General features: G+C 37.4%; 1 protein-coding gene and 1 long non-coding RNA gene across 9 annotated transcripts in view; one reads left to right on the top strand and one right to left on the bottom strand.

Annotated features, from left to right (window-relative positions):
* The window catches only part of LOC138926556 (uncharacterized), a 463,340-nt gene that overhangs the window by 313,079 nt on the left and 131,855 nt on the right, over positions 1 to 18,406 (bottom strand). For all 8 annotated transcript variants that reach the window (XM_070281100.1, XM_070281102.1, XM_070281103.1 and 5 more), the window contains exon 5: positions 7,716 to 7,852. In XM_070281100.1, the coding sequence (XP_070137201.1) occupies positions 7,716 to 7,852 (137 nt within the window). The remainder of the gene's footprint in view (positions 1 to 7,715; positions 7,853 to 18,406) is intronic.
* Positions 577 to 8,271, top strand: LOC138926558 (uncharacterized). The gene is made up of 3 exons (XR_011443117.1): positions 577 to 815; positions 7,766 to 7,893; positions 7,967 to 8,271. It is a non-coding gene; the product is annotated as an uncharacterized lncRNA (long non-coding RNA).

Genomic DNA, 18,406 nt, shown 5'->3' on the forward strand with positions numbered 1-18,406 from the left:
CAATCAGTTATAAAGTATAAAAAGGGTATAAAAAGTAACCATTAAATTTTAAACATTAACAAGAGCCGTCCGACAGTCAAGTTTTTTTGACTATATAATAACCGGTACTTATCTCTTCCACCCCTCATTAACTAACATTAAAATTTAATGATACAAAAATAAAACATCTCTACAAAAAAACATTTTAGTTGGTTACTTTTGTGCTTGGGGGAACCCCAGGGAAACAGAATAAAAAGTCTATTCCTCCTCAAACATTTTCCGATTTGGCTGAATTTATTTTTTTATTTTTAGGTTTACTCTAGCCATTAAAATAATGTGGCATCAAAACTTTTTTAAACAATTTTTTTGAACTGGCACTACAAAATGATTTCAGTCTTGGGGGCGGAAGTGTGCATGGTTTTTCAATAAGATGTTACTCTAACGTTAACCACATTCAGCACAAATGACATCGATGAGTCTCGTTTAAACCTGGTTCCGTAACAAATAAATCGATTAAACACTATTATCTACGCCAGTGGCGGACAAAATCTCATTTTCCATAGTCGGAAATGTTGGCCCAAGAAAGGAAATATATTGGAAATACAATTGGCAGCACTACCCGATATATATCGGGAGCTTTGTTATTTTTATAAGTATCTCCTCTAAGGCCTCTTTTTTCCTGTTCTGTCACCTCTATCGCCAACAACTTTGTTCTACGACACCTTCATTATTACAAATAAATAGAACTATTGCTCAGCCTAAAATACAACAGGTTATGGGCCCAGCACGCTTCCACTGCGCCAGAGAATAGTTCAAAGAAGGATAGTGAACAAATAGTGAGTTCAAATGGCAAAATTCAATTTGTGGTGAAATTGCCGGCACACACATATATACATCACGTGTGCATGTAAAAGTCCGAGACTTCTGGGGACGCAAAAGAAGGCGTCTTATTGGCAACAGAGGAAAGAAGCGTGTTCGTTGCTTGTGTAGCTACGTGAAATGTTAGCTTGTGTAGCATAACTAAACGCAGATCAAAAAGCAAAATGAGTATTGCTAGTATACGCATAGAGCCTTTGGGCAAAGACCATTTCGACACCTGGAAAATACAAATGCAGGCCCTTTTGATAAAAAATGACTCGTGGAAATATGTCAACGGGACTCTTTTAAAACCCGAAGATAATTTCGCACAATAGATAAACGAAGATGCAAAGGCTAAGTCCGATCTCATTTTGGCCTTGTCAACATCGGAACTTAGGCATACGAAGAACTGCGAAACTGCAAATGATATATGGGTAAAGCTGCACAACACTTACCAGTCTACAGGGCCAGCCCGTAAAGCCGCACTGTTGAAATCGCTGATCTTACTGAAAATGAATGCAGGCGGAGATATGAGAAGCCACATAGATAAGTTTTCCGATTTAGTTGACAAAATAAACGAAGTTAATCTGCTGAATATTGACGATCTGTTAACCATCTTGCTACTATACAGTATACCAGAGGAGTACGAACAGTTTCGAATTGCGATTGAAACTCAGGAAAACTTAATATCAACAGAAGCACTAAAAATTAAGTTACTAGACGAATACGAGGCAAGAAACAGAAATCCAAGCGAGTCGACGCCTGGAGCATTATTGGTGCACAAGAAGTATAATCCCAGCAAGCCGAAACAACTAAGCACCAATCAAAAATTTAAGTTTAAATGTTACAGCTGTGGAAAAGTCGGTCACTGTGCAGCTGAGTGCAGATCAAAGCCAATGAAGAACCAGAGCGAAAGCATGTACATCAACATAGCTAATTATACAAACAGTGATTGCAGTAACTGGTGTCTAGACTCTGGAGCAACGTCACACATGTGCTCACAGAAAAATATGTTCGAGACCCTGGAGCCAGCTGAAGGCTCGAAGCTCAGACTGGCAAATGATGAGGCCACAGATATAAAAGGATGTGGATCCGTGCAGTTCTCCCCAAACAACAAGTTTACCGCCAGCCTGAAAAACGCACTCTATGTGCCGGATTTAAGAACCAATCTCTTATCGGTCTCAAAAATATGTGATCACGGCTTCAATGTAATATTCAAGAAAGAGAAAGCTGAGGTAGTTAGAGCCAAAGGAGGAGAATTAGTTTTTACCGCTCCTCGCAAGTTGGACTTGTACCAGATCGAGGAAACACACGAAAGCAGCCAGATCGCTATATGTAAGCAAAACAGCATCAAAGAATGGCATGAGCGTTTCGGCCATCTAAATGAGCCGGATCTGAAAGAACTGATCGGAAAAGGCAAAGTTCAAGGAGCTAAGGTAAACCTAAAGGAGAGTCTCCCAATTTGTGAAATATGCATCAAGGGGAAGCAGTCCCAGAAGCCGTTCCCAGTATCGAATTCAAGGGCAAGGGATGTACTAGAATTAATCCACAGCGACGTATGCGGGCCCATGCGAGTAAACAGCCACGGAGGCAGCCGTTATTTCCTGACATTTACAGATGACTTCTCGAAATGGTGCGAGCTCTACACTATCAAAAGTAAATCAGAAGTGTTCCAAAAATTTAAAGAATTCAAGAACTACGTAGAACGACGAACTGGAAAGAAGCTAAAAACAATCAGGTCAGATAACGGCACAGAATACACCAATAATGAGTTCAAAAATTACCTTGCAGCTCAAGGAATAAAGCATGAGTATTCCGTTGAATATACACCTCAACAAAACGGCACAGCCGAACGTAAAAACCGAACCCTTGTAGAAATGGCTCGCTGTCTCATGTTACAGGCTGCTCTGCCTGCGAGCTACTGGGCCGAAGCAGTAAACACAGCTAACTACATAAGAAACAGATGTCCTTCAAGAAGCCTATGTGGAGAAACACCTTTCAAGCTGTGGAACAATCGCATCCCAGTTGTGAAGCATATGCAGAAGTTTGGTCAAATTGCTTACTCACTGGACAAACGATCGAAAAGTAAGTTCAGCTCAAAATCCAGGAAATGTGTTTTCGTTGGATACTGCAGCGATGCCAAAGCTTATATGCTGTATGATGTAGAAACCAAAACTTTAATTAAAAGCCGAGATGTCGTTTTAACACACTTATTTGGGCACAACTATAAGTACGAGGATTTTATGGAATTCTCAATCAATATCGACATTGAACCAGTAGCAGTTGATCGACCAGAAAATGACGACCCAGATGACAACGACGGCAGCCAAACAGAAGATCCCGAGCCAGAGGACCCTGAACCAGATGATGAACAACCAGAACCGGAAATATTGATGAAACGTGGACGCGGAAGACCAAAGAAGATATTAAAAGGCAAACCAGGAAGGCCCAAGTTAATGTACAATCAAATAATTGCAGACCGAATCGACACATCAAACCAGTCCGATCAAGAAGACATATTCTATGAAGCCACCTCACTTGCAATGAACTCAAAGGAGCTAACTGCGAGCGCAGCTCTTAAAGGCACGAATGCCATCGAATGGAAGGAGGCATTGATAAACGAGTACAAGTCATTGAAAAAAAACAATACATGGGAGGTTGTCGATCGTCAGAAAAACCATAAGGTTATCGAAACGAAGTGGGTGCTACGAACAAAATATTCGCCCGACGGAAAGATAAATTGTCGAAAAGCTCGATTGGTCGCAAAAGGATTTACACAACGCGAAGGTATTGATTACGACGAGACCTTTTCTCCAGTATCCTGAATGAGCTCAATAAGGACATTAATAGCTTTAGCCACGGAACTCGGATTGGATGTTCACCAATTCGATTTCAACAGCGCCTATTTAAATGGGGACATCGAGGAAGAACTTTATGTCAGCGTCCCACATGAGTTCCAGGAAATATTGACAGCAAATGAGAAGAAGATGTATGGCCCCGAGAAGGTTTGCAAGTTAAGAAAGGCACTATATGGTCTAAAGCAGAGCGGTCGCCAATGGTACAAAAAACTAGACTGCCAACTCAAAGAACTGAATCTTAAACCACTCGCAGCCGATCAGTACGTGTACTTTAAACGTGAACGAAATGGGATCCTGATAGTATCGCTTTACGTAGACGACCTCATAATAGCAACAAATAACGTCCAAATGCTTTCGCAGTTGAAGCATGAATTGTCTAACAAATTCCAGATGAAAGATTTGGGCAAGATATCGTATTGTTTGGGCATAGAATTTAAACAAAGCGAAGACAAGACAGAGTTCACCATGGCCCAACCAAAGTATATAGAAGACATCCTGAAACGTTTCAACATGGAAAACTGCAAGCCTGTAAATACTCCAATTAATACAAGCGAAAAATTGTCTACAGAAATGTGTCCAACCACAGAAAGCGAAAAGAAAGAAATCTCTAGTGTGCCATATCAGAGTTTGGTAGGAGCCTTAATGTGGTTTGCAGTATCAACACGCCCTGATATAGCGTTCGCAGTGAGTGCACTAAGCCAATATAACACAAATTTTGGGAAACAGCACTGGATGGATGCAAAAAGGGTATTACGCTACTTAAAAGGAACCCAAAACCATGGCTTGTTTTATAAACGAAGTGGCCAAAACCTAGTAGGCTACGCAGATGCTGACTGGGCCGCCAACATTGACGATCGCAGATCTTTCACAGGTTTTGCCTTCAAGTTCGCAAGTGCAGCAATATCCTGGGAAAGTAAAAAGCAACGGACGGTTGCATTGTCAAGCACAGAGGCGGAGTACAAGGCCCTATCAGACTCATCAAAAGAAGCGGTTCACCTTAGAAGTTTCCTTAGCGAAGTTTTGGGGCAACTGAAGACAACTGTCATTCACAACGACAATCAAGGAGCCGGTCAAATTGCTTGCAACCCCGTACAACCACAAACGCACCAAGCATGTTGACATCCGCCACCATTTCATCCGAGAGCTGGTTGAAGAGGGAACTATATCTGTGAATTACATCTCAACGACCGAGATGCCAGCAGACTTGGGGCCTCAAAACACAACACCTGTAAGACATCCTTGGGTGTACGTCCAGTCGATTAGCAGCTTACCAATTGAGGGGAAGTATTGGAAATAAAATTGGCAGCACTACCCGATATATATCGGGAGCTTTGTTATTTTTATAAGTATCTCCTCTAAGGCCTCTTTTTTCCTGTTCTGTCACCTCTATCGCCAACAACTTTGTTCTACAACACCTTCATTATTACAAATAAATAGAACTATTGCTCATCCTAAAATACAACAAAATAATACAAAGAAATAAAATAAAGAAAACAAGAAAGGAGTTAGGAGTTAACCTTGCAGTTAAAACCGGAAACATCGGATGGTCGATCCTCATGAGAATAACATAATATAACCCAAATAAAATTTTTGGAATAACAAAAATACCAAAGTTGGGTCATTTTCGATCGTTCAGTTATGTGGCAGCTATAGGATATAGTCGGCCGATCCCGGCCGTTCCGACTTATATACTGCGTGCAAAGGAAAGAAGGGTGTGTGCAAAGTCGATAGCTTTGAAACTGAGAGACTAGTTCGCGTAGAAACTGACAGACCAACAGCCGGACATGCTCATTTTAACTCAGGAGGTGATCCTGATCAAGAATATATATACTTTATAGGGTCGGAGATGTCTCCTTCACTGCGTTGCACACTTTTGGACAAAATTATAATACCCTCTGCAATGGTATAAAAAGTAGGGAAAAAGTCGGATGCAGCTAATTACAGAGGTATCTCTAAATTATCGGCAATTCCAGTTATTTGAAAAATTATTTCCTCTTCATTTGCAACACCCTTGCTCTTCGATCATCTCTCTATGTCAGCATGGCTTCATTAAGTGGCGCTTCACCACCACAAATGTACTGGAGTTGACATGCTTTGTCATAGATGGCTTTTGAAAGGAATTTCAAACTGATGTTATCAACACCATGATACAATTATATAATTGTATCATGATCAACAAAGACTTTAGCGAAGCATTTAATTGATTTAATACAATAACACTCACTCTTGTTAAGTAAACTGAATATGCTGGGACTTTCTACAGACCTCCTATCGTGGATCTCCAGCTACTTAGATGGAAGAACACAAAGAGTCTTATTTAAAAACATACAGTCCCGTCTGGTCCGTGCTACATCTGGCGTCCCTCAAGGAAGTCATCTTGGCCCGTTATTATTTACGCTTTTTATAAACGACTTGCCCCCTGCTTTAACGAACTCTCTAGTTCTTATGTATGCAGATGATGTTAACCTTTGTCTTCAATACAAATCCATCTCTGCCCAATGCAATCTTCAGTATGATCTTGAAAATTTTCAAAAATGCTTAAGTCTTATTTTCGTTCTTGCCCTCTGCAGGCTACGTATACTCTCTATGGGATTGCCTTAAATAAATTAACTCAGGTTAATGATGTCGCCGTCCTATTATACATACACTAAACTTAAATTTGCCGACCATATTTCCACTATGGTTAATAAGCCTAAACGAGTCCTTGTTAAAAAAAAAATGTCCTTGTCAAATTTAAAATCTAGTATTTTAAATATCCTTTCTTACTGCTCTGAGCTTAACAAACAACAAATAAATAAGAAATATCAAACAAAAAAAAATATATATAATAATAATATAATATAATTATAATTATAATTATATTTAATATATAATATATAATATAATTTTAAATATTTTCATACCCTTGCAGAGGGTAATATAATTTTGTCCAAAAGTGTGCAACGCAGTGAAGGAGACATCTCCGACCCTATAAAGTATATATATTCTTGATCAGGATCACCTCCTGAGTTGATATGAGCATGTCCGTCTGTCTGTCTGTTTCTACGCGAACTAGTCTCTCAGTTTTAAATATATCGTCTTGAAACTTTGCACACACTCTTCTTTCCTTTGCACGCAGTATATAAGTCGGAACGGATCGGCCGACTATATCCTACAGCTGCCATATAACTGATTGATCGGAAATGGTATAACTTTGATGTTTTTAGAGAATAAAAGTTTTACATGAGAGCTACTTTCGGCAAAATAATACGACATGCCAAATTTCATAAGGATCGGCCGACTAAATCCTATAGCTGCCATATAACTGAACGATCGGAAATGACCCAACTTTTTGAAGTCCAAAACAAAAAACATATATGCCACAAATTTGGGCTTTTTGGACCATAGTGCATTGGTAAAGTTTGGAATTAAAACATTTCCCAAAAACATTAATGAACTACCGCTGATATGAGATTTCCGTTATGGGGGCGGAAGTGGGTGTTGGGCCATTGACGTCTTTCAATGACATTAATCCGCAAATTAAGTCCAAAATAAAAAGACGATTTAAGTTATTGAAAGGTTATACAAATATTTATTCTGCAGGCTGATGAAACTGGATGATCCGAAGATACAGCAGTTTCTGGTGCTTAATGTACATATGTGCAGAGAGTACGGCCCGTCTAGAAATTGCGAAACTAATGTTCTCGATAGCGGAAGGGCCTTAAGATAGCTCTCTTGAGATAGGCTCGTTAAGGCCGAGAAAAAGTCGGCTTGCGACCAAATAAAAAACATATATTCATGCTTAAGCATTAAAAATAAACTAATTTTTATGGCAAAATGGGATGTGAAATGAAAAGTGAGGATGAAAGTTTGACACAAACTTTTCCTAGTTTCCCTAGGTAAGTACAAGTTTCTCCCACTTCACTCCCATTTAACCTGCATGGGTTTTTTAAAGACGCATGACCAGACCCCCAAGCTAGCAAGATCTTTTGGATTTATTTAAAATAATACAAGTTTTAAAAAAAAATTGTTATCTCTTACCTGTAACCCATTTAAATTACACATTTCAGCTGGTTTAACTTCTATTTCAGTACCCATGCGATTAACAGCTTTCGTGACACTTTCGGAAGCGGTAAAGACATCTTGCGTTATAGGACACAGACTGTGGTCCGTTAAATCTGTTAAAACAAGGCAGATTAAAAATAAAGGAGTTATAATAGTATGTATATATTTACAATGAAATAAAAGGGAAAAAATAATAAAAAGCTTAAAATTTTTACACACCTGATTAGCTAAGATGGTACAGAATCCGGATAAACGAAAATCTGTAAAACCTTTACTTAATCATGATGGATGGAACAATGAACTCAGTACCAATCAATCCTGATCACCCCTGAAAGCTAAAACAAGGAACCGAAATCGATTTGATTTTCCTAAGAAACCTCAGATAGAATTTTGTCCTAAATGATCCGGGATTGGATTATTGGCGTGGCATCCACAAATTGCCAGAAAAGTGATCAAAATGTGTAGAAAACTAAGGCCAATACTTTGAATAAAATGTTTTTTACTTTCCCATTAATAACACAGTGCAACGTAAAAAAAATAGAAAAGAAAATAATAGAAATATTTATTTATTGATTTATTTGAAAAAAAAAACGTTTTTCGTAACCTTTTTGCGCTTAGAAATTCCTAAACGCATAATTTTAAACCGATTTTAAAATTTCGCAAGTTTTTCAATAGTTAAATGTTGTAACTTTTGAAAATATATCTTAAATTTTTTTAAACAAAAAGGATACAATTATTACACAAGTGCACAGTGAGTGCAATTTTACTAGCGCTCCGGAGTAAAAGGGTGTAAAAGAAAGGAATAAGCGAAATGGAAGGGCACACTATTGCTTCGGAACGCTAGCAGGATTGCACTGACTTGTTTTGGGAAAAGTGTTAACCCTTCTACAATTTTCAAAATTTCCTTATGAAATTGGTCTCGTTTTCTTCAGGATTAATGAGACAAAATTGATATGGGTCAAAAACAAGAAAGGAAAGCTAACTTCGGGCGGAGCCCTATTCTATTTTTATCTATTAACTATTTTTTTCAAAAGCTACAACATTTAAATATTACAAACGTCGGAAATTTTAAAATCCGCTTACAATTACGCGTTTAGAAATTTTTTTGAGCAAAAAACCGAAAACCGTTTTTTTAATAAATCAAGGTTTGGAGGGTGTTAGAAATATTTCAAACACGGTTTCGTACTATATTCGACCTAATAAACAATTTCTACTAGGTCTCTTCAAAAGTTCCAAATCACTGTCGCACTGTGTAATTAGTGTTTTATTTTCACAAAAAAAAGCTCGTTTCATACCGGTATACCTGGTATATTTACATATTATTTATCATATGTAAAAATTTATTTGAATCCCTTAAATGAATTAAAAATTGCCATTGGATAGCATTTTAAACAATTTTTTTTCACCATTAATTAGTATACCATTGCAAAGGGTATTATAATTTTGGTCAACAGTGTGTAACGCAGTGAAGGGACATCTCGTATATATAAAAGAAAGTCATGTTATGTTACACCACTTATAAAACAAGAACGGCAGAACAAATTTAAGTGAAAATTGGTAGGGAGGTAGCTTAGAGCCAGGAGACGGACATAGGAAATGGCTGCACTTAAAGTTATGAATAAGTGTGAGTAGACTGTAGGCTGTGAGCGTAACGTATCGTAAATTTCGGTGTGGGTCATATGCCCTTGAAATAGGGCCCTGCCGACCACTTATCTACAGACAGCAATGCCAAGAAAACACATTTGGGCCAATTTGAGTCGTGAAACAGTCAATTCTAGAGCCACGCGAGATAAAAGAGCATGAAGATCCGGAGAACAAATTGAAGAAGATAATGAAAATGAGCATGTGACCATGGCGCAATTACGTGAATCACAATCGAAATAGGCACAAGATGAACGTAATCAACAAAGACAACTGTAATGAAGAGAAGCTCACAGATTCATAGTTAGAAGAAGATTTACATCAGGCCATTTCTTCGACTAGCATTTCTGTACGAACCTGATGTTGAATATTATGCTTATTCCAAAGTGATTATTGGTACTTTGGAAAAAGGAATGCCTGTATTGTCATGCACTTAAATTTAAAAATGAGCCAGTTGGGATGTGTTGCTCATCAGGAAAAGTACAACTACCTGAAATTGAAACACCACCTGAACCATTCCGCGGCATACTTCTCGGTAATGATCCAGATTCTACCCTGTTCATTGAAGTCAATTCGTATATTCAATTCATGCTTCCAAATAACATCGTTTTAACTCATCACAGACATGAATTAAGCTGCCATTAAACATTCAAAAAAATCCAGATGCAGTGTGCAACATAAAAAAAAACAATCGTCTATGGGAAAGTGCTGAAAAAATATAAACTAATTTTTTTGGATGAATGCACTATGGCGCGTAAACATTCGCTTGAGGCATTCGATTGGACATTTAGAAATATAAAAAACCATGATAAACCATTTGGCGGCTCTTTGTTACTCCTTTCAGGTGATTTCAGACAAACTCTTCCCCTTATTCCACGTTCTACGTAGGCTAATTAAATTAATGCTTGCTTAAAATCATCGCGACTGTGGCGTATTGTTGAAAAAGTACAACTGACGAAGAATATGCGCGTTTAAATGCTTTGGGACCCATCCGTCGAAATTTTCTCTAAACAACTGTTAGATATTGGCGAAGGAAAAGTTGCTGTACGTGAAAATACTGGATGTACTGGAAATACTGAAAAATGTTTATTAACCAAAATTAATGACAAAAAAAGGCAACTAGCCCTTCTAGAAAACAAATAGGGTAATGGACAGTTTTAAATAAAAGTCATCCTGCTATTACAAAAAAAAAATAAAAATTATTAAAAGTAATGATAAATTAAGTTAATAGCGATTCTAAAATTTTTAATGTAATTACATCTAGGGAAAATTCAAGGGATAATAAATGCGAAAAAAAGGTTTTATTTTTTACAAATAACATAAAACGAATCGTGCTCGGCAAAATTAGTTCTAAAAATTGGTTACCAAAGGGGTGGAAAATAAACCTAGTTACCCTATTAAAAAGTAAAAAAAAATAGGTTTTCACAAATTAATTTTGAATTCACCTGTCCAAGAAGAAGCACATACAGGGTGACAATAAATAACCCGGACAAACTTTGAAGCAATCTATTATAACTGTATTATGATGCAGCCCTTACATAAATGCATTTATCGATAGCTTGTACTTTTCTAAAACAAATATATTTACATTTTTGTGATTCCCATCAATTTGATATTTCTTTCGGGATGTCTAACAATCGTTGTGAAATTTTAAAACTGTTTCAACAAGGAAATCGCCAATGCGACATTGTTTGTTTGCTTGGCATACCAAAACAAACGGTCTCTGACGCTATCCGGCGATTTAATGAGCTTGGCCATGAAGGTGACCGTCCCAGACGAGGCAGACCATGTACCGCTAACACTTGCAGAATTCGCCAGATAGTGAAAAAGCGGATCACTCGCAATTGCAGAGTCTCGGTCAGAAAAATAGCCCGTGAAATCGGAGTGAATCGAGAAAGTGTTCGGTTGATAGCAAAAAATGAACTTAATCTCAAGCCCTACAAGCTCCAAAAAATGCATCTTCTTACGGATGACAATAAGCGCGTGAGACTCCAAAGATGCCGTCAGCTAAAGCGTCGGGCCACAGGTCAAAAATGGGAGCGTATTCTTTTCACGGACGAGAAGATATTCACCATCCAAAAGGCGCACAATCACCAAAATGACAGAAGCTGGTCTGCTAAAGCTCCAGGTACCTCTGCAATAATCGAGCGCCGTCAATGTGAGCAGTCTTTAATGGTTTGGGGAGGAATATGCGCCACTGGCAAAACACCCCTTGTTTTCATCGATCAAGGGGTCAAAATCAATCAGGAAGTGTACCGCTGGGACATTTTGGAAACTGTTGTGCTTCCTTGGGTCCAGCAGCACTTCGGTGATACGGAGTGGACGTTTCAACAGGATTCAGCGTCAGCCCATAGAGCCAAATTGACTCAGGACTGGTTCAAAGCCAATTTCCCGGACTTTATCACATGCTGTGAATGGTCACCTTACTCGCCAGATCTTAATCCGATGGACTAGAGTGTGTGGTCTATTTTGGAGTCCAGGGCATGTGCTTAACGCCACATAAGTTTGGAGGCGCTGAAGCAATCATTGCTCCGAGAACGGGATCGATTATCGGAAGAAGACCTGCGGCCCATTGCGCCAAATTTTCAGAAATGTTCAAAAATGTTTGTCCGGGTTATTTATTGTCACCCTGTAAAAGAAGAATAGATGAAAAGATCATCAAATTTTTTTGACCAACGTTTGATAAAAGCTAGCAAGCTCCTGGCTTTATGAACGGACAATGATATATGTTCATTGAAAGACAGCTTATAGTCAAAAAGGACTTCAAGATCGTTAATTAAGGGACGCGATCTACGAAATTATTCCTAAGTGAGTACGAGGCGATGTGAGACATTTCGTTTGCACGTCATAACCTTACACTTTGAGCAGTTCAGTAAAAAGAGATTGTTTGAATACCACAAGAAGACTTCGTTAGGGTACAATTGAAAATGAGATATCCATTGTTGAGACAGACTTGAACACATCATGATTAATAGGGATAAGCAGAATTGAGATCATATGTATCGGACAAATAAATTTTTTGAAAAATCGTTAAAAAAAAACCAGTAGCACCTAGTAATACCTAGCTCATAAGAATCTGCGATTTTTTAAAAGATGGGGAAGGAGGAAAAAGATTGCATCGACTGTTAAGAATGAAAAACTGGTTACGAATATATACAAAGTTTGACTGCTGAAACAAGGATCCTGAATTTTTTTATGATTCTAAAGAAACTTTTTGTAAGTATCGATTTCCTGTTCTTAAGACGAGAAAGGTGTTTTAAAAGCCAAGGTTGTATTTTTTGACAATGGTGATGAGACTTCAGGAATAAATTTGTTCAACGCATTATGAATTATTTCGTAAAATGAATCCTTAGTTTCAATAGAGATTAAGGATGACAAAAATTTCCAATCAATTTCAGCGAAATGATTGCGAAGGGCATTAAAACTCGTTTTGCTTAAACATTTGGAGCGTGGTTGATCCTTAAATCGATTAACACAGAAAGAATAGTGTAGGATGGTGAAAGTCTTTAAAAAGCGATAGCGACATTAGTGTTATGGATGGGGTTAAGTTGGAATAGTGGAATATCAGTTAAGCCATCGATAAAGGTTTAGGGGGGTTTAGTAAAATTTAACTCTATTCTGAATTTAGAAAAGAGATAACTTCAGCTGTGTACTCATTATTGGTGGGTCCTGACATCATTAACAATGGCATAAGAGCCAAATATGGCTTATGGTGAGCAACCGCTCTTATCGTAAGCCCAGATGATCTAACTTCTAACTCAGAAGCCTTAAAGACCTTGGAGGCCTTGGAGACGGCACAGCAGGTGCAACATGTAGGTTGTTCAACGATATGTGGCTCTAGATTTTTACTCGATTCCATTAAAAGATTCGGTCAACTAATCACTTCGTGCAAGGGATCAATATTAGGCTGCTGGGAGGCTCAACATGTCCCTTGGACTGGAACAACATCAGTAGGATGGCAAGTAGGCGAGAGTAACTTGTGCCACATTAATTAATTAACATTAAATTAATTGTCAGCAGGTTATTGCTTGGACTTTTGAAGTGAAACTTCTTATGGGAGGGTTTTGAAATCTTGATCGGCAACCTTTTTGGTGACGCTCTCTCTAACGTAGTAAGTAAGAGAGAGAGGCCTCCGGGAATCGAGCGATAGCGATAGCGAGAATGAGACGGAAGACTTTCTGTCTTTCATGTCATTCTCTGCGTTCAGGCGGCGTCGCGATCGCGGAAAACAGCTGTTGGTTTCTAACACAGATTTTTGTGCAAATATACCGAAGTCGGATGCAGAAAGGACAAAAACGTGGCGGGAGAAAAAATGGCGAGTGAAGGAATTGATCAGAATAGAAAACGGAAAAAAGGTATAACTGAAATTGAACGAGATAGCAGGGAACGGAGGCAAACACGTGCTAACCTCTTATGTGACAGTGTAAATAATTCAAAGAATAAACTATTAGCAACGACTTCGACTCATTCTTCTCCTGATTGTGATGTACCTACATAGTGGTGATCGATTACAATATTCGGACTTTAATAAGTTTAAAACTGCACACAAGAGCTTTCATCGTGCTTTTGTAAATAATCCATTCGGTTTTACGTGTTGTTTATGTAATAGATTATGGTTTGAAAATTACTTGAAGACTCTATCAGTGGAAAATGAAATTGGTATTCAACAAAACTTTCCAGAATTCAGAAGTAATAATGAGCTGGCATGCACCAGCTGTCGCCAGGCTTTGAGGAGAGACAAAATTCCAACATTATCGAAATTGAATGGCATTGTATATCCCCCGATCCCTGCACATCTTCCGAAGTTAGATTTAGTGTCCGAGAGACTCATTTCTCCTAGAATTCCATTTATGCAAGTTCGCAGATTGCGTCATGTATAATTTGGAATTTTGGGGCAGGTGATCAATGTTCCAGTGGATGTCAATACAATGGTCAATCACTTGCCCAGGAACATTGACGACGTTTACGTTCATATCAAGAGGAAAAAAATTTATCGATCAAGCTACTTGACAGGTTTAATAAACAAGAGAAATATTAAAATATTGCTAAGATACTTAGTATCGAGTCCATTGTATTAACTGTACGACATTAAAGTTGATGAATCTTTCTTTAATGAGGATTGTGTCGTTCATCAGATACCTATAGGTGAACTGAATGAAGACATCCCCATGGAGGAGAGCCTGTTCGCTCAGCTACACACATTACTCTGGAATGACGATAAATATTTGAGGATTGCTTCTGGAGAAATGAATGTCCCTCACAGTCTATTATTTGATGAGCATGCAAAAGAGTTATCTTTCCCTACTATTTATCGATAGTAGGACGATTCCGGCGCTTTAGTGAAGATTTCAATGTGACTCCATTCATGTTGGCTACCAGTGAGCTAAGGACCTTACACCTCACCATTTACTCTATACGGCAATGAAAATAATGAGATTTAAAGTCCGTGACAGTCTATCCATTGCTTTTAAGCACGTAGGTCAATACACAAAAATTACACGTGAACAAATTCAGTCAGAGGAGTATATAAATCATTGTATAGAAAGCCACTTGGCTTTTCTACGTTGTATCCCTAACTCGACTTGTTATTGGGCTGAAGGAAAGAAAGACTTATTCGCAATGATCAGACAACTCGGAAAACCCACATTATTCCCTACTATGAGTGCTAATGAAGTCGGTTGGTCAACAATTATTAAATAAATTGAAGAATAATGGAGGAGAAATTACTTTAATTACTTTAATTACTGAATGATACCAATGGTTATGAATGATACCATTTCTTGGAAGTTGTACCGAAAAAATGGCGTCAAAGTTTGAAAAACATGACAAAAATTCAAAAATGTCAGTTTCTTTTGTAAAATTTGTATCCTTTCTGTTTAAATAAATTAAAGATTTTTTTTTCAAAAGCTACAACATTTAACTATTGAAAAACGTAATTGAAAAAAAAATTGAAAATCGGCCTAAAATTACGCGTTCAGGAATTTTTAAAAGCAAAATACTTTCGAAAAACCTTTTTTCGAAATAAATCAAGATTTGAGGGTGTATGAAAAATTTCAAACATGGTTTTATACTATACTCGACCTAATGAACAATTCCTACTAGGTCTCTTCAAAAGTTCCAAATCACTGCCGCACTGTGTTATCAAGTGCTGCTATTGATATAAAAGTAATGTACATTTGGATTACTTTTCAGCATTTTACACAAAAATAAAAAGCAGATAAAAAGGCCAGGCCAAAAAAAAAAAGGACAAATAAAAGGCTAGGGGATGTTTTAAATTTTTTCCGGCTGACGCAGTTAAAAACCGGACAAATCTGTCCGGAAAAAGGATAAAACGGCAACACTGATCAAGACTTATAATTATTTTTGAGCAAAAAAAAATAAAAATCACAAATAATCATTAAGCTTGAGCAAAAAAAATAAAACTCAAAAATAATGATTATTCGTGATTTTTATTTTTTTTGCTCAAAATAAAACTCACCAAGCAACAAATTTTGATCCTTTAAGGCTTGCAAATATTATCCTATTTCCTTATAAAGGATCAATAATTATTTGTTTATTATTACAAAGGATCAAGGAATAATGTTTAACAATAGAAGAATGAATATAACAATTAAAAAATAAAAGTCATCAAGGATATTCATAGTGTATCCTTAAAGGATAAAAACGTGCTAGTCATGCTTGTTCTACGTTGATTGGAGGTGATTGATTTATTCATTTAAAAATAGCAACAATAATCATTATTTACGGTCCCTGGACATTCCTCATCAGACTCCTCATGGAAATTTACAACTGCTTCACAGATAATGATGGTTTTTGCAATGCTTACATAGCAATGCTGAAAATATCCCTTTCCAAACTATTACCATTATCAATTGAAGTGGCTCAACAGTACAGAATGCTCTTCAAATACATACGTCCAAGTTATAGTCATCGATGAAGTCAGTATGGTAGGAGCGGAATCGCTGTCTCAAATTGACGCACGGTTAAAACAATTAACAGGAAATTTCCAAAATAATTTGGGAGGAATGGATATCATTTTCATAGGTGTTACGTCAGTTACCTCCAGTGCGTGCTACCAAAGATTATAAAGTACATAGATGGGACATCAGGGCCCAAAACGGTCAACTTTTTGCGTCGAGCTTGTTGGTGAGGGGGGAACGCATATGCATACGATTCTATTTTTAGAACTCTTTACATGAATCCGTCAACAAAACTGTTAGACTTTACATGTATGTGTGACTGCTCGCACGACGGAGTAAAAATGTTTTGGCTTCCAAATTTCAATTTCAATTTCTCGTTTCTGTTTTCGATGCGCCGATGTGGTAGTTGGTAGAACAAATAATATTTTTGATCGCCGCAGATCGAGACAGGATGGTAATTTTTCTGTGTTCAAATCCTCGTAAGGACTTTGATTTTTTTTTCTTTCTTTTATAATTATTATTATTATTTTTTCTTTAATTTTAATATTTTTCTTTAATTTTACAATTGTAAAATTGTTTAATTCTTCATTATGTCCGGCTAATAAAATTTCAAGGGAGTCCTTCCGGCATTTTGTCATCCGACACGTCCGTCACTTATTTTTACAATAATTGTAATAGAATGCAATTAAAAATAATAATAATAACGTGAAAATTAAAAGTAAAAAAAAAAATAATAAAAAAATAAAAGTAAATATAAAAAGAATCATAAAACCAAAACTTTATCAAAATCGAAACAACCGCCCGCTAATGAAGTCGAACCCAGGACCCAATGAATAAGGACCACGCACTATCCATCTAGGCTACCGTCGAAGTTGATTTTATAATACTTAAAATTGGTGTTAAAGGAGGCGCTAGAATCTATACCAAAAACAGAGTTGACGAGTAAGGATAGTAAAAGATATTTCTGATCTCTTTACTCTTACATTGGTTCAATTACAACGTTTCAAACTTTGATCGTTCCAAAGATGTTACGATCTAAAAATAGAATTCTCTCTCTCCCTATCTCATCTGTCAGCCGTTTGTCGTGGAACCCGCTCTCAAATGTTTTCATTACTACAGCGGGTTCCACGACGGAAAAAATGAAAACATTTGAGAGCGGGTTCCACGACGCGGCCTGCCAAAGTGCCGTAGAACCCGCACTTATAGACATTTTTGCAGCGGGTTCCACTACGAACTGAGACGATGTTAAGGTGATTTTACAATTTTGTATTTTTTTTTATTGGATTATAAATTTAGGAAACCACATTAAAATAATAAAACAATAATATAAATAGATTTAAAATTAAAAAAAAATGGAATTCCCGAGCCAGGTTTGAACTCGTTTTACTTTGCACACCAGCCAAGCCCTCTACCACTCGGCTATTCCTCATTCTTTGTCGCGCGAAAAATTTCTCAAACTTAACTTGTCGCGCAATGGAACCCGCTCGTTCCAGCGGGTTCCACTGCTGGAACCCGCCATAGAAAATTTTTCTTTGTATGAGATGTCCCATCTATGTACTGTATAATCTTTGGTGCTACACCCATCTATCAAGCAACAAAACGACGCACAGCAGCACCAACACTTTGGCGTGATTTGAATTGGATAAAGTCATGAGACAAGCGAATGCTGATTTCTCCTCTTTATTAACTAAAATTGGAAATGGCGAAGAATTGGATCAAGAACAGATACACCTAATCGAATCTCGTTTTTATACAAGAGAGGAAGCAGATCGTCTTTGTCCACATGGTATTCGGCTATATTTGACAAATAATACTGTAAACGAATACAATTTGACTATTCTTAATCGTGCAGAAAATGAAACAGTATCAATAGATACTGTTTTATTCACCGGCTGCCGTAATGCTGAGCAACAATCATTTGTACGACAAAAATTGCATAAAAAAACGGAAATAAACACTGGAGATCTGCTCTACCAGATAATACTGGTGTTAGATAAATGGAATATAATAACAACCAATCTGGATGTTTCGGATGGTTTAGCAAACGGCGCAGTTGGTAAACTAGTTCATATCGAAACTGTTGAGGCAGGGACAGTAACTCGTGTG

The sequence above is a fragment of the Drosophila bipectinata genome, chromosome 3R, assembly GCF_030179905.1.
Source record: "Drosophila bipectinata strain 14024-0381.07 chromosome 3R, DbipHiC1v2, whole genome shotgun sequence".
In the NCBI taxonomy this organism is placed as follows: Eukaryota; Metazoa; Arthropoda; class Insecta; order Diptera; family Drosophilidae; genus Drosophila; species Drosophila bipectinata.